This window comes from Amphiprion ocellaris, chromosome 24, assembly GCF_022539595.1.
Source record: "Amphiprion ocellaris isolate individual 3 ecotype Okinawa chromosome 24, ASM2253959v1, whole genome shotgun sequence".
NCBI classification, from domain to species: Eukaryota; Metazoa; Chordata; class Actinopteri; family Pomacentridae; genus Amphiprion; species Amphiprion ocellaris.
In genome coordinates this window covers 295454-323416 of record NC_072789.1, presented here as the reverse complement: position 1 = coordinate 323416, position 27963 = coordinate 295454, and the positions used below count along the sequence as shown (strand labels likewise).

General features: G+C 41.5%; 1 protein-coding gene across 6 annotated transcripts in view; it reads left to right on the top strand.

Moving 5' to 3' along the window:
* Nucleotides 1–27963, top strand: part of LOC111579043 (diacylglycerol kinase zeta-like) — a 115899-nt gene that overhangs the window by 42703 nt on the left and 45233 nt on the right. For 5 of the 6 annotated variants that reach the window (XM_055008622.1, XM_055008621.1, XM_055008620.1 and 2 more), the window contains 7 exons: nucleotides 2989–3100; nucleotides 3624–3710; nucleotides 4063–4175; nucleotides 4535–4635; nucleotides 9979–10058; nucleotides 10230–10268; nucleotides 26505–26571. In XM_055008622.1, the coding sequence (XP_054864597.1) occupies nucleotides 2989–3100; nucleotides 3624–3710; nucleotides 4063–4175; nucleotides 4535–4635; nucleotides 9979–10058; nucleotides 10230–10268; nucleotides 26505–26571 (599 nt within the window). The remainder of the gene's footprint in view (nucleotides 1–2988; nucleotides 3101–3623; nucleotides 3711–4062; nucleotides 4176–4534; nucleotides 4636–9978; nucleotides 10059–10229; nucleotides 10269–26504; nucleotides 26572–27963) is intronic. The other variant, XM_055008618.1, reaches the window with a different exon arrangement.

The following is a 27963-nucleotide window of genomic DNA, read 5'->3' as shown; positions in this document are numbered from 1 at the left end:
GGGATTAATTGTAGGGAGATGTGGTCCGACCTGCCTAAGTGTGGTGCAGGTCTGGCCCTGTAGCCCAGCTTCATGTTGGTATAAACCTTGTCCAGTGTGTTGGCTCCTCTTGTTGCACACTTTACATGCTGATGGAGTTTGGGGAGCACTGATTTTAAATCCACGTGATTGAAATCACCCGCGATGATGTGCACCGCGTCTGGATGTTGGTTTTGCTGCAGGCTAATGTTGTTGTGTAGCAGTCCGAGGGCCGCGCTAACATTAGCATCCGGTGGAATGTAAACAACGGTTAGCATGACCCCAGTAAACTCCCGAGGAAGGTAGAACGGGCGGCATTTCACAGTCAAGTATTCCAAATCTGGGGAACACTGGCTGGCTACAGTCACTGCGTTGCTGCACCAGTTGTTGTTGATGTAGATACACAAACCTCTTCCTTTGTTCTTACCGGAGTCACTGGTCCTGTCGAAGCGCCGTGTTGTGAAACATGCTAGCTCTATAGGCGAGTCCGGGATAGATGAATGTAGCCAAGTTTCGGTAATGAGAAAGACACAGCAGTCTCTGGTGAAGTAATCCGAGGCCGCCTGGAGCCTCAGCTCGTCCATTTTGTTGGCGAGGGATCTTACATTTGCGAGGGAGAGGCTGGGAAGTGGTGGTTTGTGGAGCCGCTTCCGTAGCCTAGCCAGCCCGCCAGCTCTGCATCCCCGCTTCTGCTTGCGCTCCCTACGCCGCCTCCGCTTCCTCCTCATGGGGATCGTAATCCACGATGAGCCGGCGTCCCTTGTTATGAACTCCGGGATGTTGTATGAACGAGAGGACTCCGCTGTTATACTCACCTCGCACGAAACTCCGATTTTTAACAGTGCCTGTCGGCTATAGGTGATGTTAGCCCGACAGAAAGCAGTTGGAACGAACAGGACGTACAGAACAAATAACAAAACTAAGCACTGAAGGTGGGAGCACAAAGCCGCTGCGTCCGCACGCGCCGCCATCTTGTCTAATGCATTATTAATAATATTTAATGCAAATACTTACTGTAGTAGTGGATAAAGCCCTCCTAACTATAAACTGTAGTAGATCCAGGTTCTAGCTACACATATGGTGTCTGAGCAGACCAGTCAGTAGAACTATACCAACATCACCAGACTGGATTAATACTAATGACAACAACTTTAAAATGTTTCAGAGGGCTTTATTTTCTGAATCATCACAGTCTGCATGTAGACACACACGTAGACAAAATTGTTGGTATCCCTCAGTTAATGAAGGAAAAACCCACAATGGTCACAGAAATCATTTGAATCTGACAAAAGTAATAATAAATAAACCTTGCCAGAAAGTTCCAGTTTTGTCTCGTCTGTCCATAGGACATTCTCCCAGAAGCTTTGTGGCTTGTCAACATGCAGTTTGGCAAATTCCAGTGTGGCTTTTTTATGATTTGTTTTCAACAATGGTGTCCTCCTTGGTCATCTCCTATGAAGTCCACTTTGGCTCAAACAATGACAGATGGTGCGATCTGACACTGATGTACCTTGACCTTGGAGTTCACCTTTAATGTCTTTAGAGGTTGTTCTGGGCTCTTTTCTTACCATTCCTATTATCCGTCTCTTCCATTTGTCATCAGTTTTCCTCCTGCAGCCACATCCAGGGAGGTTGGCTACAGTCCCATGGATCTTAAATTTCTGAATAATATGTGCAGCTGTAGTCACAGGAACATCAAGCTGCTTGGAGATGGTCTTATAGCCTTTACCTTTAACATGCTGGTCTATAATTTTCTTTCTAATCTCCTGAGACAACTCTCTCCTTGGCTTCCTCCGGTCCATGTTTAGTGTGGTACACACCATGTCACCAAACAGCACAGTGACTACTGTAACCCTATAAATAGGCCGACTGACTGATTACACGTTTGTAGACACCTGTGATGCTAATTAGAGGACACACCTTGATTGAACATGTCCCTATGGTCACATTATTTTCAGTCTTTTCTAGGGGTGCCATCATTTTTGTCCAGGCCTGTTTCATGAGTTTATTTTTTAAAATAATTCTGTTGAACCACGGTTCAAAAGCAATGTCTGATTTTCATTGGTAAATTTTCATCGAATTTTTATTTATTATTACTTTTGTCAAATTCAAATTATTTCTGTGACCATTGTGGGTTTTTCTTTCATTAACCGAGGGATACCAACAATTTTGTCCACGTGTGTAATTTCCATTTTAAAGACACCTCATAGAGCACAAAGCCTTAATGTTATTCACTGGAAGGTCCATGTGTTTATTACATGGACAGAACATCATCAGAACATCACGTTTCCTCACATTCATTCTCTGATTCTCCTCCAGTCCTTCCTGTTCATGGGGCTCCAGTCTCTGCTCCCGTCCATTTGAATCCAGCACCATAAATCTAGAACCATTTAGAGTTAATTTCTCTGAAGTCCAAGCTGTTTAGGACCCAGAGGAACGGAGCTTCCAATCGGTACAATGACTTTTTAAATGCTGTTTACCATCCTGGGTAAATGACTGAACATCTGTCCTGCTGCTGATGTCGAACAGATGCACAAATGATGGAGTATATTTACTCTGAACGATGGAGTATATTTACTCTGAACGATGGAGTATATTTACTCTGAACGATGGAGTATATTTACTCTGAATGATGGAGTATATTTACTCTGCAATAGCTGTATGAACACTGAAGGAACACAGGTCTGTCCATGGAGACGTTTCATCTAGAAGGAAGACACCATTTTACTCAGTCAAATCAGCTGAAGGTGATGAATGCTGCTGATGTCAGGCTGTATGTTGGTAGTTGTTGTGTTGTTGTGCCGTTGTGTTCTCCAGGTGTTGTGTTTATATTGTGTTGTGCCGTTGTGTTCTCCAGGTGTTGTGTGATTATTGTGTTGTTGTGCTGTTGTGTTCTCCAGGTATTGTGTGATTATTGTGTTGTTGTGTTCTCCAGGTATTGTGCGATTATTGTGTTGTTGTGTTCTCCAGGTATTGTGCCGGTACCACACCTTGGGGAAACCCCAGCGATCATCACGACTTTGAACCCCAGCGCCATGACGACGGCTACATCGAGGTCATCGGGTTCACCATGACATCACTGGTAGGGAGCTCAGGTTGTCCCCGTAGCCACGGCAACCAGGCAGCTTAGAACCTCAACTAATAGGTGTACGCCTTCATCTGTCAGGTTTACAACCGTCGCTGGACTTTAGGACCTTTTGGATGTAAAGTTGTGTAGATTCCGGTCATCCTCAGAGCTCCACATGAGACCAACTGGACTGTAACTGGTTCTAGAGGACATTTCTCCTCATCCAGAAGGTTTAGTCAGAATGTCTGGGTATACAATGTTCTCACTTTATCATTTTACTCTGACAGACATTTTAGTAAATGAATTCTTGTTTGTGGTCAGAAATGTGTCTCATCGGGTCACAGTGATCTTTTATTACAACAGTTAATCAGTCCATGGGTCTGAGGGAACGTTTAGACCAAACCTGAAGAACTTCCCTCAATATGTTGTGTTGGCATTGTGGACATTTCCTGTTTGTCCATCAGTCCGTCCCAGGGTTAGGGTTAGGGCTAACCCAACCAGCAGAACTGGATAATGAGTGTTATCTGTCTGTATGAAGGCGACTCTCCAGGTTGGAGGTCATGGTGAGAGGCTGAACCAGTGCAGAGAAGTCACCCTGACCACCACCAAACCTCTGCCAGTGCAGGTACATCCTGAAATACACATTCATCTACGTGTTCCCCTGAAATACACATTATTCTACCTGTTCCTCTGAAATACACATTCATCTATGTGTTCCCCTGAAATACACATTCATCTACCTATTCTCTTAAATACACATTATTCTATCTACTCCCTGAACTCTGTACATGTCTGCAGCACTGCTCTGTTCAACCTACATTCACACATCATGATTCAGGAACATCACAATCATCTGCTGATGACTGGAAACCTCCACTGAAGAGTGATATTTGACATATTGTTGGTTTATTTCTGTGGTTCTTCAGGTGGAACAGTAATATTTGATGGATTATTGGTTTATTTGTGTGGTTCTTCAGGTGGATGGGGAACCCTGCAGGCTCGCTCCATCAGTCATCCACATCAGCCTCAGGAACCAGGCCAACATGGTCCAGAAGACCAAACGGAGGACCTCATTACCACACCTTAATGAGTGAGTTCCACTCAGTCAGCAGCTCTTCCAGCCCTGTGGGCTTCCTGAGTGCCAAAATGTGTAGTAATATATGTAGTAATGTGTGTAGTAATCTGTGTAGTAATGTGTAGTAATGTATGTAGTAATGTGTGTCGTAATATGTGTAGTAATATGTGTTTTACTACTGGTTCTAATACCGGTTCTAACCGTGTTCTGGTCGTGTCTCAGTCAGTAGCTCTTCCAGCCCTGTGGGCTTCCTGAGTACTAAAATGTGTACTAAAATGTGTAGTAATATGTGTAGTAATATATGTTGTAATATGTGTTTTACTACTGGTTCTAATACTGGTTCTAACTGTGTTCTGGTTCTGGTCGTGTCTCAGTCAGCAGCCGATCCCAGAGAGGTTGAGGATCAGAGTCAGTCGGATCAGTATGAGCGACTATGAAGCTCTGCACTACGACAAGGACAAACTACGGCAAGCATGTAAGGACAAATACCTCCACTTATAACACGTATGAAGCTGCTGGTCATTACTGATGCAGGAACCACCTCCACCTGTTTATAGACTCAGACTTTCTGTACTTTCTAATGAACAAACAGCCTGGTAGTGGTTTTATTCTGACATGTTCACAGACAGGTGGCTGCTTTCATTGCTGTCAACCACTTTAATGGAAAAATATCCAACAACAGCACTTAAATGTCAAACGATTCATAGTTCTATCATCTTTATTCCTGCTTGGGTAAACAGCAGGTATTTGGTTTTATGTCAACCTAAACACTTACAGTTTAGAAGTATAATATTAATAATACAGACGCCCCAGGAGGAAGTCATCACTGGGATTCAGATCTTATATTTCTTTAATATTTCACCTGCTCATCTTTATTTCTGACCTCCATTCTCAGCATGACAGACGCTACATTCAGGAGATGTCATTCTTCAGAGCTTTTGTTTTTAAATCTTTGATGAATGAATGAATGTTTTTATTTCAGACGTGAGAAAAACAGCCACAAAAACAAATCAAAATATTTAAAACAACAAAACATAACAAAACAAAGCAACAAATAATAACCCAACAAATCTTAAAAGGAGCAAGACGAAGTCTGAGCTTATTTCCTGCTAACAGCTTCTCCATGTCACTACCCCACTCCCACACTTATTTATGGACAGATTTACACACAACATAGAAAATACATCATATACATCGACAAATATTAAATCATCAGTGATAGACCCTGTCAAAGCCTCTCCTGTCCATATTTCTGTCCTGCTGTTTAAACTGGGTGGTGCTGGATGTTGCTCCACCTCCAATCCATCCCATAACCTCACTCCCCAGATTTAAAGACTCAAGGACTTCAGTGTTTGATTTTTAAATCCCTCCTCCAGTTCTAACCTCCATCTCTGTTAAGTTCTGAATATCTGTGGGATCATTGCTGGAGGGATTGTGTTGGAGTCTCCTATAAAACCTTTTCCACTCCTACAGCCTCGTATCATTGAACTCCACCTCCGTTCTTCTCTGTCAGGACCAACCTTTCACTGTGCTGGTCCTGGTCAGGGTTTAGTCAAACATGCTGGACCTCATCTGAGTGGAATAAATCCCTCAGTCTCATCTGACCAAAGAATGTTCTCCCTACATTCATTCTTTTTATGTATTTCCATCAAGTGGAGCAGCGAGCAGCGTTTGTCTGTCATTGGAGACTGAATCTTTCACACAGAAACTCTGATTTCCACTGATAACCCTCCAGCCAGGTCTGAAGCAGCTGTTTCTGTTCTTCTACTAATGCTCTGTCTGTACCTGATTTAACTTCTAGTTGGTCTCTGAATTCCATTTTTGTGAGTCTGATAATCCTCTTCTATTGGAGTCATGATGCAGATGTGGACATGAACATCCCATAGTCTAAAACTGACCAACTTCTAGTGTTCACACATCATTTAATCACCCAGTCCATACAGTTACAGAAATGTCAGGTGAATTCATTTAGGTTCAGGGATTCCAGGTGTGCGGTTTAGTGAGTTTCCACTTTGGAGTCTGTTTGTTAGTGAATGTTCATGAAGGCAGATGAACCACCGTTCATTTAGAAATAATCCAGTTATTGAGAGGAGAAGCAGTTTGAAATCCTATAATATTGCTGGTATATTACTCAGGCTTTATGACCTTCTGTACGTCATCTTTAAGTGGTGTAAACATAGAAATGAGGGAATATATGTATTACAAAACAAAAACCATAACGATGAGAACAAAACAAAATGCAAATAGAATTAAATCTTTATTAAAAACAGTCTAAAAATATGAAGTATTGATTTCCTCCCACGTGGTCTCCTGACAATAAGCAGCTCAAATATTCTGATCATGTCTGTAGAAGATTTACATGGGAGTGTTTTGGTCCCTGGTCCCAGATGTTAGTGAGGTCCTGGGTCTGGTCCTGGTCCTGGTCTACAGATGTTGGTGAGGAGGACGGTGAGTCAGGGACCTTCCATCTCCAGGTCGATGTTCATGAATGTTCAGCTGCATCCTCAGGCTGAAAGGGAATAAAAGAATGATTCCAGGTGGAGCAGAGATGTGAAGGTCAACGAGATCATGTCCGTCCGTCCGTCTTCACCGCTGGTATCTGGGATGCTGCCGTGTGTCGATGCTCTCAGGAAACACGTCTGATGTTTGAGGACTCTAAACAGAGAAGCTCTCATTAGATCAGCTCCATTCAGCAGAACACTGGAATAAGTTAATCCATGCTCGTGCAGGGTCTGGACACTGGGTGGCGCTGTTACCTTTATGATAATACCCTAAACAGCAGGTTTTATAATCATGTAAACTGGAGATGGAGTCTTTTCTTCTTTCTGTTTCTGAGATTTATCCACGGTTTAGAAATACAAACATCCAGAATCCAGAAAGACACGGAGATGATTTTTAGTTTTTAAAGATATTTCAATCATGTTCTTCAGCATTTTTTTTATTCCTTGTCTTTTGTTCTTGCTTCCAGAAGTTTGTTCTCTGGTTCTGTAAATCAGTTCCAGCTCTCCACTGGAGGATGGTAGAAATATATTTTAACCCTGAGGTATCGTCTCAATGCCATCTGACTGAATATCGACGTGTTTAATGGAGATTTGGTTGGTTTCTGTATGGAATTATTCAGGAAGGAGACGCATTACCTGTCGTTGTTGACCAGGATTCAGGAGACCGAGATAAATAGAAGTCCTTGTTTCTCCATTTTCATTCCAGTCCAAGCAGCTCATGTGAGACAGAAAACCATCAGATTATTTATTGTTGTCGTGTTGAAATCAGAGCTGCTCTGTTAAACAGGAGACGTGGTTAATTCAACATCAGGGTGATTGTTGCCTATTACTCTCTAATTATTGCACCAGGCATAAATACAATAATAATAATTAATAAAAACCTGCTGCTGGCATTCAGGGAAAGAAACTGTCTTTAGACTCTGAAAGCTGTAAAGTTTGATCAGCAGATGGAAGGAGGAGGTTTATATAAATTCCTTTATTATTCTGTGAACCTGCAGTATCTGATCTTTAGAGCGTCTCCTATTAGAGCAGCAGAGAAGGTTTCAGGCTTTGTTCTTTTATTCTCTTTTCCTCAGATTGTTTGGACGTTATTCAGCCATTCTCCTCGTTCCTGCTGTTGTCTGTTGTCTTGAAAAGGTTAGTGAGGACGAAGCAGATCTGCAGCAGCGTTTGTTAATCAGCTGCTCTCCTTCACAGGAATATTTAGAGAATTAGTGGTCAAGAAAACGGGAACAGCAGTTTAGTCGGAATTAAGTTTATTCGGAATTAACTTTTTAATTCGGATTCAAGTGTTTACAAGGAGATTTTAAAGCGGAATTAACTGTAATTCCAAATTAAAGAGGAATTAAAGGTCTCATGGAAACATGGCAATTGTTCTAGAATCTGTCAAAGTCTGAGTTTCTGTGTCTGTTTCACTGTTGAGCATCAATGAGAGGAGTGTGATGTTCATCCAGCAGCTGTTAGGTAAGGCGGCTGTAGTACGACTGTAGGGTGGCTGTAGGATGACTTTAGGGCGGCTGTAGGACGACTTTAGGGCAGCTGTAGGGCGGGTGTAGGGCAGGCTGTAGGGCATCTGTAGGGTGGCCGTAGGGCGGGTTCTAGGGCTGTGTGTAGGGCAGTCTGTAGCGTGGCCGTAGGGTGGTGTGTAGGGTGGACTGTAGGGCAGTCTGTAGGGTGGCCGTAGGGCAGTGTGTAGGGTGGCCGTAGGGCAGTGTATAGGGCAGTCTGTAGGGTGGCCGTAGGGCAGTGTGTAGGGTGGCCGTAGGGTGGGCTGTAGGGTGGCTGTAGGGCAGTCTGTGTGTCCTCTGACTCTTACTAACAAGCTGATAAATGCAAAAATCTAATTTTCCTTTTATATAGTGTCTAAAAAGGAATAAAATAATACAATACCTGGGACTCCATATTGGTTGGGAGGTGAAACGTCAAGAACAAAACCAGAACTCCTAACTTCTACTGAAGCTCTTAGGACAACCATGACCTGGACCACCGACAATCTCTGCAGATAAAAGTTACTTAGATGGAGGTTTCTTCTCCCAGATTTAGTTTAATATCATTCTGCTTCACAAGCTCGTGCCATGAAGTCACTTTATGCTGCTCACAAAATGACCTATTATTTAAAGGATAGTTGATAAAATAATAAAACTCTAATTGTTTTCATGTTGATGAGTTGCAGAATCTCACATCCAGTCTCATTCTTCTAATGGTGGTTAGCAGGAGCCTTTTTATTTCAGCTGCAGCCCTGACAGATATATAAAATAAAATAATATAAAAGCATCAGTCAGAGCAGAAAGTTTATCAAGTCAAGGAATAAAAGACTGTGCTTTAATCCGTCTATGATGTAGAATTATGTCTCCATGCAAACACAGAGCAGCTGAGATGTTCAGGATAAGCTACGAAGAACCAGTAGAAAACCCAGAACTAAACCTGAGGGTTCCACCTTTGTAGTTCAGACCTCTGGATTTAGATCCAAGAAGCTTCTAATTGGACTCGTCTCCTCTCTGACTGGCAGCTGCACAATCAATGTTTTATGCTCTTTTATTCAGCTCTTACTCAGCTTGATTTTTATTCACTGAGCAGAAATCTGGACAACACAAGCAGCTCCATGCTGATTAATCCCAGCGCTGCTGCTCTCTGAAAGTCAGGAACATTTTAGATGGTCCTGCAGTCGGGAGGATTCCTTCAAACAACGGAATTATTTGGGAAACGTTTGGAATAATTCAGGGAACATTGTAATCGTCTTTAGGATAGTTTGGGGGATATTCAAGGCTTCTGTATGTCATTCTCACCCTAAAACTGACCCCGTTTTATTGGCTGTTTTCCTCTAAATAGGACGTAATCTACTAAATTAATATCATTCTATGTTAAAATAGTCTTGAATCTAGAGATAGAAACCATAAACTCATAAGGAAAATGTTTACTGAGGTAGAGTTTGGATCATTTTCTCATAGACTTCTACACAACTGGGCTTCTTTTTTTTAAAAACAGAGGAGTCGCCCCCTACTGGCCACTTTCAGTCACTTTCCAGAGGCTGCGTCCATCTCTTTTATAATTTAAACTGTATATTCTCTCATCTCAGACGCTGTTTAAGCCTGAAACACTCGGTTAAATATCAGTTTTTGTTTGTTTTTTTGCCCTCGGTTCCCACGGTGCTGCTGATGGATCTTACTACGACGTGTTTGACTTCCTTCCTGTAGAGTCTCTGGTCTGAATCCTCCCAGTTAGACGACCAGAGTTCCTCCAGCACTCAGAGGAGCAGCGCTGTGTGAGCAGATATCAAAGTGCTGCTGGATAATTGTCCTGTTCCTCTGTTTCTGCAGCCATTCCTCTGGGGCTGATCGTGGTTCCTGGTGACAGCGACTTAGAAACCTGCCGAGAACACATCCAGCGACTGCAGGAGGTAAGAAGGAGAGGATGTGGAGATGAGAAGGTCATGGTTCTGTGTCACTAAATGAAAGGAAGAAGGCATAAGAAACAGAAGAGAAGCTGCTTTTCTACGTGAAAGCTAATGAAGCTGTGTGTTTCTGGATGCTCTCTCCTCTACCTTCCTGCCTCTGGTGTTCTTCTCTAGGACTTCTGCTCTGTCCAACCCTCCCTCAGATGTCTGCAGGTTGGTGCTTAGATGCTGTCTGTCCAGTACTTATTGTTTGGCTGTTGGACACACGGGAAACTAACGGTTACAGACACTTTAACATCCAAGGTTTTAGTTAAAAATCGTTGAGGAGTAGATTAACATGGCGTCAAAAAATCAGAACGAGCAGGAAAACTTTCACTGAAAAGTTCTTGTTACACATCAGTTAGTAGAATGTAAATGAAGTGATTTAGCATAGCTTAATTTGAACTGCAGGACGACACGAGGGTTAAAGGTTGAATTTATGCATCAATCTTCACACTGCTGGAGCTGAACAGAAACTCTGATTAAATTTAATGGCCTCTGAACATCCTTCTGAACATCTCTCTGAACATCTCTCTGTTTCTCAGAGCTAGATTGTTCAGTTCTCTGTCTGTGAAGCCGTTACAGGAAATCAACTAGTGCAGCTCTGATTAGTGGTACTGAGGCTTGTTCTGTATGTTTCTGCTACAGCTGTGGTTCAACCTGTGTTCAGATGGATGCTGATCTTACTGTATCCTCCCTCTTCCCCCTGTATGGAGCCATGATGGAAACATGGGTAGCCCATAGGTCCAAAACTGAGACAGAAATAACCATATCCAAGTGATTAGCGTAACTGGAAATCAGAATCAGATCAGCTTTAACGGCCAACTATGTACACAACATACCAGGAATTTGGTTTAAGCTGTTGGTGTCACTCTAGGAATATGGAAGAGACTAGTAAAAAATAAAGAGACTACAGAAAGAGGAACACAGAGGAAAAAAACAGAAGTAATAAAAATTAAATATAACTCAATATATACAGAATTTTGCAGTAGTGCAAAATTGGTCACAGGTGTATTTCTCAGTTTCTCTTTTGGTGCTTCTCAGGTGTCTGTTTTTGAAATGAGAAATAATCTTGTATATTATTGGACATTTATGTGATATTGCACAAGGTTATACTCATTTCTGTTGTATGTGATGAATAATGTAGTTACTAGCATGCTATAGTCGCTGTTAGTGCATAATTTCTAATATAAAACATGAAATGAAACAGAAATCAGTAAAACAGAAACTCAGTAAAGGCGTCGTTAATCGAACTTAACTGAGTCAAGTCTTTCCAGCGTCTTTCTGGAGCGCTCCTCCGTCCATATGCTGCACTCTCTGCTCCATCCAGACCGGCTGACCTTAAACTGCACAAATTAGACAACATTCAGCATTTGGAGCCAAACCATCAAAGTTCTGAGTGAGAATTTAGTGAGAAAGGTTTCGTCTGACAGCCAGAGAGAGACTGACAGCTGGAGAAGAAGTCGTGTGTTTACCGAGAGCTTTAAATGATCCATCACCAGGATGAAAATACTCTGAATCCTCTCACATTCACACAGCAGGGAAACAAACAGAAACCAACAGAAACAGACAGAAACCAACCAGCTCCCACACATTAAACACAACAGGATCACTACTCCAGGGGTTACACAGACACACAACACACACACAACACAGATACACACAACACAGATACACACAACACAGATACACAACACAGATACACAACCACACAGACACACACCACAGATACACAACACAGACACACACCCATTCCTTTTAGATCCAAGCCAACTTTCTAGTCATCATTAAACAGCAGCTCAGTGATAATAGGGAAATAGACTGACTGGATTTTGTTGCTAAACTCTTTTTAAAGCCTCATTATTCTCATTTAGCGATAAAAACTCTGTCCTCTATGATCTGACGGCTGAGATCTGGAGCCACATCACTGAAAACATCAACTCTGAAAGGTCAAGAAACACAGTCAGAGAAGAGATGCTGGAAATCAACCTAAGTCTGTTATTCATGTTAATTTTTGAGCTTTTATTTCCTCCTATCATATTTTTATTCACTGTGGACTCATTTTAACATAGATATAAAGTCCTGCACCACAGTGGAAACAGAAGAACCAGGACTAGAAGGAAGGAGGAAGCAAAATGTCTTTTGCAAGCAGTTGAACACAGTTAGAATGCTGTAAAGATACTTTAGTTTTACATAAGTTAAAACAAACAAAAAAACCTAGAATCAACAAGTAAAACACTTTCCAAGTGCCCACTAGTGTTACCTACTGGAAGAAAACGGAGGCCTACAGGCCATAGATCATTTCTTAGATTAGACTAATGTTCACTACTGTTCTAAAGTCTGGGCTCACTTAGAAATGTCCTTATTTTAGAAAGAAAAGCAGTTTATTTTCCAACGAAGACAGTATTAAATGAATGATAAGTCCAGTGTAAACATTGATAATGTGGTAAATGACTATTCTAGCTGGAAATGTTTAATGGAATATCTCCATAGGGGTACAGAGGAACATTTCCAGCAACCATCACTCCTGTGTTCTAATGCTACATTGTGTTAGCTAATGGTGTTGAAAGGCTCATTGATGAATAGAAAACCCTTGTGCAGTTATTTTAGCACATGGAGAAAAGTGGGATTCTTACTGGAAAACATGGAACTGTCTGGGTGACCCCAAACTTTTGAACAGTAGTGTAAATTGGAAGAAAATGGCATAAATAGTCTCTTTAATTAGGTCTATACAGGAAGTCCTCGGTTTATGACATCCTCGACCTATAGCGTTTCATCGTTACATCAGAACTGGTTACGTGGAACTAGTTGACGAGCAGAGCGGATGAATACGTCCTCATGGTGCCATCAGACGGCTTTGTTTCCATTCTCCGGTTGTACACCACCTTGGATTGTGCTACATTCACTAACTTTTTGTCCTTCATTATGGCTCCCAGTGTAAGTCAGACTCTTCTGATACTTGGAAGAAAAGGAAAGCCGTCTCCATGGAAGTGAAATCAGACAGAATAAAACGCTGGGAACAGGACTTTTATGAAGAACTGATCGATATCATGATGCACGGAACGGCTTGGTTTACATTTTCACCGGAGTTCCGACTTAAAAAAAAATTAAATTACCTTGATCCGTAGGAACAGAACTCTGACGTAAGTCGAGGACCTCCTGTATATATTTATATATTTTTACAACTTCTACATATGTGGTGCTTTCCACTCCATTCTGCACCTGGACTCTAGAAGGATGTTTCACCATGCTAACTGTATCTCCAGCTACTGGCTCCTCTGTTTATCAGGTTATTTAGCCCTGCTGCATTTACTTTATTTGATGAAGTTTGCTTCATTTTCCTTTGTAAACTCAGAAGTCTTTGATTTCATTGTGTTTACTGTTGGTTGGAGCTGAGTCATCCATGGGTAGTCAGCTGTGTGGAGGTGAGCAGATGTTCCAGTTTTTTCCAGTATGTTTGTTATTTTTCTTGGAAAGGAAGAAATGGAACGACTCGTCACACAGAATACATGCAAGAACCATCAGAAAGCTGATGGTTCATTGTGATTTTACAGCTTCTTGCTCTGACAGATTTAACTTAGGAAATGATTTAGAACAAGGCGTACTTATTAAAGCTGTGGCTGGTCTCAGGTCAGAGGGTTGGAGCATGTCGCTGCGTTTTAACTGCAGAATCACAGCTGGTTTCTCTCTCAGCTGGAGTAAATGTGGTGTTTAAACGTCCTCTTCTCTCCTGATATTAATCATTTCCTCCCGCTCTGATGTCAGCGTGGTGAAGAAGAAAAAGACTTCAGAGCTTCGTCTTTGTGTCAGGTGCTAAATATTCCATGAGCATGGCAGCTCTATCCATTACAGCCTCATGATGTTTGAAGAGTCATTGTGGATCATCTCCAGCACCAAAACAGTTATCACATGTGGAAATGAGCAACTGTTTACTGGACTGCAGTGTTTGTGTGAAACTGAATATTAAACACCGTTAAAGACCTTAGATAGTGTAGTTGTCTCTGGGCTGCTGTTTTCCTCAGCTTTGGTGGAGGAAATGTGATTTTATTCCCAGTTCTGGTGTTTTTCTGACGGATGGCAGTGAAGGAACAAACCCATCAGCTTTGGTTTTAAAGACACAGCATAAAGTGAGAAGCTCCTGTGGTGAAAACTGATCCTAGCGCTGAGAGGAAACATCTGAAGACCACGTCTGCTCATCATCATCATCATTATCATCTCAGGACTGATGGAACTCTGGGTCGGATGCTGACAGTTTTAGGTCTTCTGACTTTGAGAGATCAGAGCTTCATTCTGAGCATGTGTTTCATAAATCAGACGTCAGGTTCCTGTTCTTGACTCTCTTGAGGCTGATTTTTGGTTTCCGGTTCACTGACATGGACTCGGAGAACCAACAGGAACTGGATTCTGTTCAGACTACAGTATGGATGGATGTTTCTGAGAGGCAGTGACTTATTAACCGGTTCCAGATCAGACTGTCAATGTAATCATTCAGCAGCATGAGATTTCTAGAGAATGTAGAACTTTCTACTTCAGTTACACCCGTTTTAATGGTAAAAAGGTGTGAATGGGCTGAGAATCTCCTCGTACAGTCTCTCCTCATAACATTAGTGTTAATAACATTATGTTATTATAATAACAATAACAGAATGTTTTAAGAACCATTTAAAGCCTCATACTCAGCAGTGCTCACAGCCTCTGTAGTCCTAAATGTTTTGTACTTTGGTCACTGATTGCGCTCCTTACGGACATGTAGAGGTGGAATCAAGGAACTGGCCTTCATTGATGACTTTCTGATGATGAAGCCCACGGCGCTGTAGAAAGCAGGTCCATGCTAACCACATTAGCATACCATACTGTTAGACTTTCTGATGGCTCTGACTTAGAGGAGCAGTCAGTGATCTTGTCTACCTTCGTGTTTGGTCTCCAGTGATCAATCCAACCCTTCAACCCTTTGATGCACAACATGGGTCAGGAGATCCTCATTTTCCATTGAATATGGGTCACTTTTGTTGTGCATCAAAGGTTTAAAGATCTTCAGACGTGATGTTAAGATTTGAGAATTTTGTTTCTTTGCTGGTTTCAAACTTATTCAGGACTTGTGTTGCAGTTTCCTGAAGACTCTGGTGGAGCTTTCTGGATTGTTGATTTGATGTTGTCAGCCTCGTCGCTCCACTTCTTACAGTTAATTCAGTTGAGGCTGATGCTGTTTTTGTGTTGTTCCAGAAGTAAAATGCTTGTAATAGTCCAGAATAACTGCAGCCGTTCCTCTTGGTGCATCAGCTGGCCACAGGTTCATGCAGGTCTCACCAACAGAATATCTAGATAACCTGATATCTTCCAGTAATAATGCAGTGAGTAGAAAGACAAAACTAAAAGTTATACACAGTTCATCCTCCTGACTGTTCACTCAGACCATCCAGACATCTCTATTCTCCAACATGGAGAAGCCATGTGTTCCTCTGTCGTTGGAGAGGATAATGAATCACCTCTCAGCTTTAGATTCACCTCCACCAACAGAAACACTCCAAAGCTGAGCCCAGAACAAGGAGGAGACCTGAAGCAGCAGTTTGATCCCTGATATCGCTGCTGCTTCTAGAACACATCCAGCTTGGTTTCCATAGAGATTAGTTTCCCTGGCGTGTCTGCATGTTGCTGCATGATGCATGACGTGTTTGTGAGTTTCTGCATGTGTGTTGACCTCGGCGTATCGATTGCTGCTGTGTTTCTGTTTCAGTTTACTGCTGTTTCTGTGTGACTTGTTGAAGAAGGCGTGCTAAGCTCATGTTATAATCCTTAATTAATTAAAGATAAAAAATGAATGCTCAGTTACTAACAGCCAGGCTTTCATTCTTCATGCATTTCTTTATTTAACTCGACTTTCTAATTAAGGGCGTCTCTTTGAGGCACTGAGCTCCTCAGAAGAGCTTCAGGAACCTCAGAGAGCGACAGAACAACACAGTTTGTTTGAAAAGTCCTCCTGGATAACTTCAGTGTTCACCAAACACACTTTCACTTTTGTTCTGTCAGTAAAAGACAGAAACAAACAGAAACCCTAATCAGAAATGTTATAAATTAAACCCAAAGAGGCTTTTAATGAGTGAAACTGAATTCTTACTGTAGAATGACATTGTGGAACATCATGATACGAGTCTTAGTCCCTACATGCATTTACTGTCTTTATTTCCTTTATGCTTCTCATGGTGCTCACAGACAGCAGGAATGGTAATAATAATATTTACTGTTCTTTTCACTCATGATTACTGTTAAAGGACGTCGTTTAAGGACTAGTGAAATAATTAGTCGCTACACTATGCACTAATGCTATATATCTCCTATTTATTGGCCTAAAACAGTCTGGTCTGTTCTGGTAATACCTCACAATGTCTTTTATTTACACTACCGTTCAAAAGCTTGGGGTCAAAAAACTGCTTTTCTTTCAGCAATAAGGACATTTCTCAGTGATCTCAGACTGTTGAATGGTAGGGTAGATATACGTGCTCTCATTTTCAAATCTAATAAACAATCAGAACTAAAACCTCCTGAGTAATTAAACCTGTTTCAGTGTTTAAAATGTGTTTGACATCCTGTAACAAGACATCTGTGGTTCAGGTTTTTTGTACACAGAGACAGATGTGTCCTCCAGGTCTGAAAAGTTAAACGGATGAGGAAATACCTTAAAGCTGCATGCTTTCTAACCGCCAGCAGGGGGCGACTCCTCTGGTTTCTAATAGAAGTCTCTATTGAAGAGGGCTGCTGCATTCTTCATCTTTTATCTAATTTTTTGTAAAATATATGATTTCAATCACTGGGTCACTACTTTCTGAAGGCAGCATGATGTTCATTTAGTAATTTTTGGTCACATTTAGACTAAAATAAATACTAAAGCAGGTTTTATTTAGTGAATGTATCGTCATTAAAAATAAAACCAGTGGAAGCCACCATGGAGACTATCATCGTTTCTATTCAGTCGATGGTACTGAGGCTGGTTTAGAATCGTCACATCTCCACCACATGGACTGATGAATCCCACGTCTCTTTTCTAAACAATGAAGAGCTGAATTATAGCTGACCGCTCTGATATATCTAGACTGTTTGCAGAAATGGGATCAGTTGTCCCCAAAGAACAATCAGCAAACCATTTGAAGATCAACACCTGAAGCTTTGTTCACTGAGAGAAAAGACTCATCACAGATACAGAAGTGGCTAAATGAGGAAAACAAAAGTGTTTTCTGAAGAAAGCTGTCTGGTAGATCTCAGAGGAGCAGATGAATGGCAGCAGCAGAAGGAGATGGAATGATCCTGGATCTACCAGAGGAACATGATTCCAGTCTGGGGTTTTGGACACCTGCAGCGAATGAACTCCTCCATGACGAACTTCATTCTTCAGAGACGTGCTCCACCCTCTGGTTTGCATCTTTGTGGAGAATGATTCATCCTGCAGCAGATAATGAGCAGAAACAAACCTCAAAGCTCTGCAAAGAACAACTTCAGTCATTTTATTACCCCAGACGGGTAACGAGACCTGCAGGGGAACAAGACAGCAACAACAAAAACAAATGTCCCAAAAAATAAAGTAGAAAATCTGTCCTGTATGCAAAGTACACAAAAAATAATGAAACAGCAACACAACCATTATGGAGCTGAAATTACACATTTAAATCAGGCTGGTTACTGCACTAGAACCAGACTACTGTAAATGTTCCACCTCCAGGAGTGACTAAGGATAGTTTCCAATAAAGGCCTGGTGTGGTGGAGGACCTGCTGGTCAGAGGACCAAGGAGGACTGACTGTCCTGGACTTTAACATTAAAGGAGCTCTCTGAGGAGCCAAACATCCCAGATGACCAGTTATCAGGCTCCAATACATGACTCTGCATCTAGATAGTGAACAGAACTTTTCAAGTTCAGCCCCAGATGCTCAGTTGAAATGAGGTCTGGGTTCTGGTTTGACAAAACATAGACTTTGTTGTCTTTATGCCATTTCTTTGTCCGAGTCCATCGGATCGTTGGAGAAGATTTGTCAGAAAAACAAATCTTCTCCCAAATCGCAGTTCTCTGGTAGACGACATCCAGCTGGACTTACAAATAATTTGCAGCATTTTACTCCTTTACAAACTCAAGGGCCTTCTGTCGAGAATCATTCCTAAATCATGATGCCGCCACCACCATGCTTCCCACCATGATGCTGCCACCACCATGCTTCCCACCATGATGCTGCCACCACCATGCTTCACACCATGATGCTGCCACCACCATGCTTCCCACCATGATGCCGCCACCACCATGCTTCCCACCATGATGCTGCCACCACCATGCTTCCCACCATGATGCTGCCACCACCATGCATCCCACCATGATGCTGCCACCACCATGCTTCCCACCATGATGCCGCCACCACCATGCTTCCCACCATGATGCTGCCACCACCATGCTTCACACCATGATGCTGCCACCACCGTGCTTCACACCATGATCCTGCTACCGCCGTGTTTCACGTCATGATGCCACCGCCATGCTTCACGTCATGATGCTGCCACCACCGTGCTTCACGTCATGATGCTGCCACCACCATGCTTCCCACCATGATGCTGCCACCACCATGCTTCACACCATGATGCTGCCACCACCGTGCTTCACACCATGATCCTGCTACCGCCGTGTTTCACGTCATGATGCCACCGCCATGCTTCACATCATGATGCTGCCACCGCCGTGCTTCACGTCATGATGCCGCCACCGCCGTGCTTCACGTCATGATGCTGCCACCGCCGTGCTTCACGTCATGATGCTGCCACCGCCGTGCTTCACGTCATGATGCTGCCACCACTATGCTTTACAATGGACTGGTTTGTAATGATGTGCAGTTCCGATCTAGTCTGACAGTGAAAAAGCTCATTTTTGGTCTCCTCTGACCAGAGAACCTTCTTGCTGACTACAAAGTTACGTATCTACCTTTGGACTGAGTTGATGGAGTGCTTTGCCTTGATGATGTGCTTATATCCAGGAGTACTGATTCACACGAGACTGGACCTTCCAGACACAATCACTAAGAACACATTGACTGCAGAAGATCTGTATTTTGTTAATTTAAATTCATCTGTGTTGAATGAGGTGAGTCGCTTTAACGGAGATGAATACTTATGCATAAACTTAACATTTTATCATTTCAATAATCAACATTACTTTGTAGAAATCTGCTTTTATGTTTGTATGAATTCTTGACCAACAAGTCAAACTGAATGATTCAATGCTGGAAAGCATTAAAAGGAGAAATATTCACAGGGAGCTGAATGCGTTTTATCCACGCTGTAGTTCCACACTAACAGTGTGAGGCTGTGGTTTGAATAAAATTAGAATTTAATTGTCATTGTCAGCAGAGAGGTCGTCTCTGTAGGAAGGTTAACATTTCTCACCGTCTGTCAGTGTGGTGTTCCAACAGCTGTAAACTTTCTGATCTGTGATGTGATTGGACGGCTCATCTTTAAGACGTTCTCAGAAACCACAGAGTTCAACCAAGGTTAATGTGCCTGTCTTGACATTTAACATCAGCATATCCAAACAAAATACTGGAATCCAACAAAAAAGAAGTTTCTACCAATTGTGGACCCTGTGTAGCTGTCAGTAGAACCATCCAGTAGATTTACACAGTGTTGTTTAACAGCTGAAATCAAAAAGTGGACATGAGGTCCATCACTGTGGCTGAGTTCATGATATTATCCTTTTCATCAGAACTCACCTCTTCTTCTAACTCAGGGGTGTCCAACATGCGGCCCGCGGGCCAAAAGTGGCCCTCCAGAGGGTCCAATCTGGCCCTCAAAGTGTAAAAATTTCAGAGAAGACATTAACTGCAGATTGTAAATTAGTAGAACTTTAAATTTAACATCATTTCTAGACCATGACAAGTTGTTTTGATCAAAAAGTAAAATACTAGATTGTTCATTGTTCTTTGGTGTCTCATTTTGGAATATTTTGTCTTGTTTTTTTGTCTGACTTTTGTCATTTATCTCATGTTTTTGTCATTTTATTTCTCGCTTTTGTCTTTTTTGTCTCGTTTGGTAACGCTCTCTGGTGCAGTTTGGGATTTATTAGGAGAAAAACAAGCATTTTCTGATAACATGTGTAGTCAACTTTAATTCTTTACAGAATATTCAGGATGTTAAATAACTTCCTAACCAGAACCATGCTGTACGGTCCACACAGAGCAGCTACTGATAGCTGGAGTGAATGCCGTTGATCGTCGAATGTTCTGCTGTGACCTCTGGATTCATTTATCTGGACGTTAGTTTGACACAAACCAAACATCTTCATGCTGCTGCAGACCAAACCTAGACCTCCATAGCAGCAGCAGCCTCCATTAACCCCTCCATGCTGCACTAACTGCTCCACTAACACCGTAAAGAGTCCAACTGGTACCCAAAGGATCTGCTGCTAACATCCTGGAGAAACCACAGGACACCTCAGAGGTCTCCACAGCTAAACCTGGCCACCAGCAGAACATCATGCAGCTGGTTCTGGTGTTGAGGTTGAATCGAACCTTTTGATTTACTGGATTAAAGCCAACATGTGGTCATTAGCTTTGACCAACAGGGTGAGATCACTAAAGCTAACGGCCAAATCCGGCTTCATGCCAAGGCTCACCTTTAGAGACGAGGTGAGGATCTCAGTAGGCTGAAAGCTTCTTCATCCTGGAAGGAGCCAGTTGAGGGACATCTCATCAGGATGCTCACTGTGAAAACCTTTGACTGGAGGTTTTCCAGGCATGTTCCTCTGGTAGGGAACCTCAGGATGGATTCAGAACACACTGAAGGGATTATAAAGGCCTCAGGATCCCTCAGGGAAGACAAGAAGGACGTCTGGACCACCAGGATTACCTCTGAAACCTCACTCTGGAGAAGTGGCAGAAGACTGATAGATGAAGAAAGCTGAAAAAAGAACTGTAGACAAAGGTTCCAATCTATAGAGATGAGCTTCTGGCCAACAAACAGCTGTTCTGGTGTGCAGTCTCATTCTGCTACCTTCTTCTTGTCTCAGCAGTTTTTTTTTTTTTTTATAGATTTAGCTGAAGTAAACTAAATAGGAAATAGGAGCAAATGGATTTTAAAGTATAGAATCAAAGATGAACAGAGCAAACATCTGCCCATCTCTGATCAGTCTTTGTCTGCTTTCCACGAGCTTTCCTCCATCAGCGGGTTCAGAGGGTGAATGGAGAAGAAACGGGAGGAAGAAAGCGGAGAAGAGAGGAGTTAGTCGGGCTTTATTCAGAGTTTGTAGGTTTTCTGAGAGCCTGAAGGCATTTTTCTCAGAGTGCTGCTGAACCTGACAGCAGGATTAGATAAGTAGAGTAGAGAGGTGTTTACTTCACCAGCCTTTCTGTCACGCTCTGCACTTGGAAAGGAAAATAACTTTCCTCGGCTCGTTCTCCTGCTGTCACATCTACTTGAAGGTGACTCTTACATCCAGTCCCGTCTCTGCAGCACTGACTGTTGCTGCTTTCTGTATTCAAACTGCCAAAACTGCACTGATTTTATTTAAATTGGACCCATTTTATGCTAACAATCCTGAGACCGTTAGATTTCTACCAGTCTCTGTGGAAAAGCATCTGGAGAACAGTCCAAGTTTCTACTGAGGACACTTCAGCTCTGTGCTGTGGAGGCTCACAACTTAAGTTATACATATTTTTGTATAACTCATACAAACACATTGTTCTACTCATGGATCCACATCGGTCTCCTGTGTGGTCATATTGAAGGCAAACAAACACACAGGACTTTGCGAATGTTTCTAAAAGTTGACCTTATGCAGGTTACAGCAGCTATTCACAGATCAGCCTGGAGCACCGTGTCAGTCTGATTATTCCTGATATGTTGAGTACAGTAGGAGGACGTAGCACAGGGTTTCTGGAGATTTTAGAAGTTCCCACTAAGTCTGACAGCAACATTTTCAACAAGAAAAGCCCTCAGAGAGCAGTCCTCCTCCAAGGCTGCTCATTCCCCCATATGTCAGAAATGCAGTATTTGTTTATTAGTTATTGATTATCAGAAATCACTCACCATAGAATGTGTCCATTTAATATAGATGTACCCACAAACATAATGACCCGAGCACAGGCGTGTGTTCTGCATGTGTACGTTATGTACGGATACCGGATCACGTGACCTAAATATGTAGCGGGCGGCGGGAATTGATGGGACTCAGAAACACCTCCACAATTTAATCAGTTGTTCCTTGGATCATTTCTGACGGACAAGTCCTGATAAGTCCTCAGCGGTGGATTTGTAGTAGGATCACAATCATGTGATCATGTAGCGTTCACTTGTCATGGTTACAGTGACGCCGTGCTGCTATCTGGCAATGATAGAGAAATCTTTAACCAATCCGTGGATCCAGACTATAAGCCGCATCACTGCCAAAATGTAATCACTTGGTCCTTGTGTCATTTCTGACCTTCGCTGAAAATTTCATCCAAATCCGTTGGTCTGTTTTAGAGGAATGTGACTGACGGACGGACGGACGCCGATCGTCATGTAACTCCATCGCGTTCCTTGGTGGAATAATTTCAACTATTTTAGTGTTGAATGATTAAAGTATGGATGACAGGAAGTCTCCTAACAGTTTCTAGAATCTCCATGTGGACGTCTACAGCGGATCCATGATCCTCATGAACTTTGGTCGATGATGAAATCTGCTTGTGGCCTCATGTGGCTGCGAAACTGCAGAAAGCCTGGACTAGCCTTTACTCTCCACTTCTGGAGCATCATTGTCCTTGATTAAACCAACACAGGCTAAGCTAATCTGCAAACTTTGCTTTGAATTCTACAGAAAAGTGTTTTTACCTTCAAGGATAGAAACTCGTCTGTGAAATGCACCATGAATGAAACAACCAGCTCAGCTACGGCCACCATGCATGTTTATTTCAGGAAAAACGATCCGTGTTTTCAGTATTCTGGTCCTCCTAGTTTCATTTGTCTGCCTCTCATGGTTCACAGCTGCAGCTCTTCTACTGCTGGGATGAAACTCTCCTAGATAAACCAGCAGCACACAGGATTAAAACTGCTTCAAGAATGTCAAAGGAACGAGGCTGTAGACAGATGGAGGTAGACATTAGCTGCATTTTGACAAAAAATAGGTGAACAAAACATGCGTTAACATCCTGTCATGTTGTTGGAAGCTGAAGGTGAGGAAACTCCTCCTGACTGTAGTGATGAGATGTTCTGAATCCTCTGATTCATCTTCTCCTCTTCTCTGCATCAATGGCCAAATATTTTAGTATTTAGTTCCATCTGCCAGGAAAATATGTCAGTAAAAACCATCTGTGTCCAGAAACACTGATGATACTTTAAGGAAGGGGTCCAACATGCGGCCCGCCAGCCAAAACCGGTCCTCAAAGTGTAAAAATTCCAGAGAAGACATTAACTGCAGATTGTAAATTAGTAAAACTATAAATTTAAAATAATTTCTAGACCATGACAAGCTCTTTTGATCATAAAGTAAAATACTAGATTGTTCTTGTTCTTTTGTTGTTTTGTGTCTCATTTTTGTAATATTTTGTCTTGTTTTTGTTGGGGTTTTTTTTGTCTTTTTTGTCTGACTTTTGTTGTTTTGTTTCATGTTTTTGTCATTTTGTGTTTCCGTTTTCTCTCGCTTGTGTTTTTTGTCTTACTTTTGTCATTTGGGTTTTGCTTTATTCATTGTTTTGTGTGTCATTTTTGTTGTTTTGTTTCTCACTTTTGTCATTTCTTCTCACTTTTGTCGTTTTGTCTCATTTTTGTAATATTGTCTTGTTTTTGTTGTTTTTTGTCTTTTTTAAAGTAAAATCCTCTATGGTTCAGTTCCAGATAGCTGTGACTAAATGTTTTGTGCCTTTACAGATAATCTGTGAACTGGAAGTGATCGTGTGTAAATGATGTTTAGTAAACAGGTAATTCCTTAAATGTGAACCTTTTTTGCACTAAACCAAAGGAACATTAGGAGTTGTGGTTATTTGCAGGTTATTATGCTGTGGTTTTACTGGTCCAGTCCACTGGAGATCAGACTAGATGAATGTGGAACCTGAACTCAGATGAATTTGACTCTCCTGCTTTAAGGAAAAACTGCAAAATAGGAAAACAGCTCCAGAAGTAGACAGTTTATGTCTCTCTGACTACCAGAGAGGAGTGTGTTTTGATCGGTAGCATCATTAGCTGAGTGTCACTGCAGCCAAACACTGAGCAGCACATCCAGCCTCTGAAACGATCATTAAATTAATCCACACGTCCCTAAAACAGAGTCAACACACTCTAAACATCATGAAGAATTAACTCTCTGGATGTTCTGGGTGAGTTTTGAGGAAAAAGGACAGTAAAGTTGATCCAAAGAGCTTTGAAGCGCAGAAAGAAAGAAGACAAGATGAGCATCCAGCAAGTTCCAGCCTCAGGCGAAGGCAGTGGAGGTCAGGCTGAGTAAACAGAAGCTGGTTTAGCTGAAAAAGAAGAACAAACTGACGGAGGAGGGAGGTTTTCCAGTTTTGGGGCATTTGCTCTTTGATCTGTGGACATCCAGGAGAGCCTTTGGTCTCCAGATCTGAGGGTCTGACTGTATTACCAGCAGGACCAACACCATTTACTAAACAAAGAGCAGATTTAACTTCAGGAAACACAGCAGAGGCCGGCGTCTCACTCATATGTCTGTTTTCTGATCTTGTTAAAAGTCTTGCTGCTGTATTCCAAACTAATTGGAGACTGGCAGAAAAAAAGGAGAAAAGTTTGAGTGAACATACAGAAAGTCCAGTAATGAGGAGAGAGGACGTGAAGGTGTGGTCACAGTTTTCAGCTGTTTTAACTCCATCTCTGAATTAAATATGAGGCTGATTATTTCCTATAAGAGGATAATATGAAGACGGCTTCTAATTTATTCTGTTGAGCCTCATTCAGACCTACACAGAGACATGTCAGCATCTGTCTGAGTGGTTTAATGAGGAGCATTTAACCTCCCAGAGTGACCTTCTCCTGAGCAGATCCATCACGCGTCCAACCAGGGTCTTTTTTTTTTTAATCTCCTTTATCATATATTTTCTTTTTTGCAAACACAAACCGTCAAACTAGAGTCTCTGGTTCAATCTTAGATTAACTTATTGCAGTAATTTTATATAGATGGAACCAGCACTGGGTTTTTAAAAAAATTTTTTTAGCAGGATGTCTGGGAAAAACTGCTCAATATTCATGCAGAAGGTGCTACTGAACGGCAGGGAATGAGTGTTTAGGGATCGAATGTCCAGATCGGTGAAGGTTATGGAACAATATCAGGTCAAAGCCTCCAGATTGGTTGTGATTTGAGCTGTTCAGTCGCAGACCTCAGAGCAAAATAGGGTTATCCAGGAAGAGTTTTAAAAAACCTCGTTCTGTCAGCAAGAAGATTCCAGTTTGTTGGAAACACCTGATATCATTTCTAATAGTCTGGTAGGTTTACGTCACAACTTCCAGTGCTGCTGACAGTCTTAGTGCAGCACAAACATTGGAGTTATTGAGTTGTTGAGGTCTCTGTGAAAGGACCAATCAGAGCCAGAGTAGGGCTGGATGTACCTTTGCTACCCTTCAGTGAAAAAGAGAAATTTAAATGATACTTTTGGGTGATCCAGCCAAGAAGAAGAGATCCTAGAGAAAGACCTACACTTCCAACATCATCAACCAGTTTATTAATTAAAGACATTGAACTGCAGACTCCCACAGATCAGTAGTTGTTGTTTTCATACTTTTCCAATCCACTTGAAGAACACTTTTGGATCCATTCACATTAAGTTGTATTTACTGTACCATTCAACAGTCTGGGCTCACTTAGAAATGTCCTTATTGTTGAAAGAAAATCATTTTTTCCCCCTATGAAGATAGCATTAAATGAATGATAAATCCAGTGTAGACATTGTTAATGCCTGCTTGGTTGTATTCACTGAGTTTCTCACTCTAGCTCAGACCTTCTGCTCCATCCGTCCATTCCTTCTGTTCTGTTCTGTTTTATACACTACCAGTCACAAGTTCTCTCTTTATCTTCGGGACTGTTTCCATCGTAGATTCTCACTGAAGGCATCAAACTATGAATGAACACATCTGGAATTATGGAGGAAACAAAGAAGTGTGAAATAAGTCAGAACATGTTTTATATTTTAGATTCTTTGATTCCTGCTTTGAACACTCTTGTTATTCTCTGGATGAGCTTCATGAGGTAGAACCTGGAATGGTTCCACTCCACAGGTGTTCCTTGTCAAGGTTCATCAGTGGAATTTCTGCCTTCTTGATGGGTTTGGGACCATCAGTTTTGAATCTACAGTGTAAACCAGTCATGAAGGTAAAGAAGAACCATGACCTGGTGTGGATGGAGGACTTCTACTGAATGTTTTCTGCTGCTCTGTAATCCAACCGTTGGTCTGTTTGTCCTTCAGGAGGAGGCGGCCCAGCCAAAGATTGTTTCCTCGCAGAGATTATCTCCAAAGTGGTGTTTCCTGGACTGTAAGTTGTCATTACTTTAAATAAAGCATGGTTTGTGTTTGTATTTATCATGGAAATGAGGATTGGGTTCAGTCCGTTCTTCTCTTGGACCCCTGATGGCTCAGAATGAATCCGTTACTCACCTTTTCACTAAAACCACAGTTTTAGACGTCGTGTCAATTTGTTCAGAAATTATCCGATGACACAGCGCTGGCAATGACTCAGAATGACTTTCTAATCTGCCTCCCCCGAGGCTGAGGTCTAAAACCGCATGGTTACAGCTAATGAACGTGATAATGTTCGTGATTAAATGCTTCCAGTGGATAAAACCTCTAATAGAACAGATGTAGAATGGCTGGATTTCTTTTTACTAACATGAAGGTGATTCATCAGCTTCAAACAGTTTAAATGTCAGTTCTGAATTAGTTCTCATTTATATGAAGCTTTCAAGCATGGATTATTGAAAAACTGAGCCAGAATTTCTCCCAAACATGACTTCAAACGTGTCTGATTATATATTTTTTTCAACATCTATTATTCTGAGCAACTGTAAACTCACTGGACACCACACATTAATGGATTGAAGTGAACTAAAGTGTCCAAATTAAGCTTCTCCAGGTGATTATTACCACTAAGACAGCTGTTTTTGGATTCTGAAAATTAGGATTGAATATTTAAATGTACAAATTTGCTCAAAAACTTTGGATACTTTGGCTAAAGTCAGGTTTGAAGGTATAAAATGGATTTTGGAGATAAATTTTGGAGATTAAAAAAAAATTGAATTTCTTTGATTATTTATTTTACAAAAATGAAAAAAGCTCAAATCAACATTCAAACCATCTTCCTACATGTCCACAAGTGTTACCAATACTAGAAAATAATGATTAATATTTAAATACACGTTTAATTAGTTTTCCTCTGCTTGGTGTAAAAACTCTGCCTGCAGTTCAGCACAGTTCAGATTAATGGTGTCTGAATGTTTTTATGTGACCTTCTGGAGCATTTTTAAATGAGACAAAGTAATTTTAATACGATTTCAAGCTTAGATTTGATCAGACTTTATGACAAAATATTTAGTAAAACATAACTGATTGAAGAGCTGCTGGAAAGTTGAAAATCTGATGATTCTTGTTTTGTTTTTGGTGTAATTTTTAATTTTTTTAATGTGCTTTTCAAAGCTGCTGCTGGGTTTTATTGGTTCAGATGTTTTCAGTACATTAACCCTCCTGCTGTCTTCATTTACAGGCACCAAAAAATATTGTTTCCTTGTCTGAAAAATGTCCAAAAAATCAGCAAAAAAATTCCCCAAATTTCTGGAAATTTGCAAAACTTTCAGGAAGAAAATTCCAATAATTCCTTAAAATTTCCCTTAAAAGTTTATTAAAAAAAAAAAAAAATCCCCGAATTTGGCAA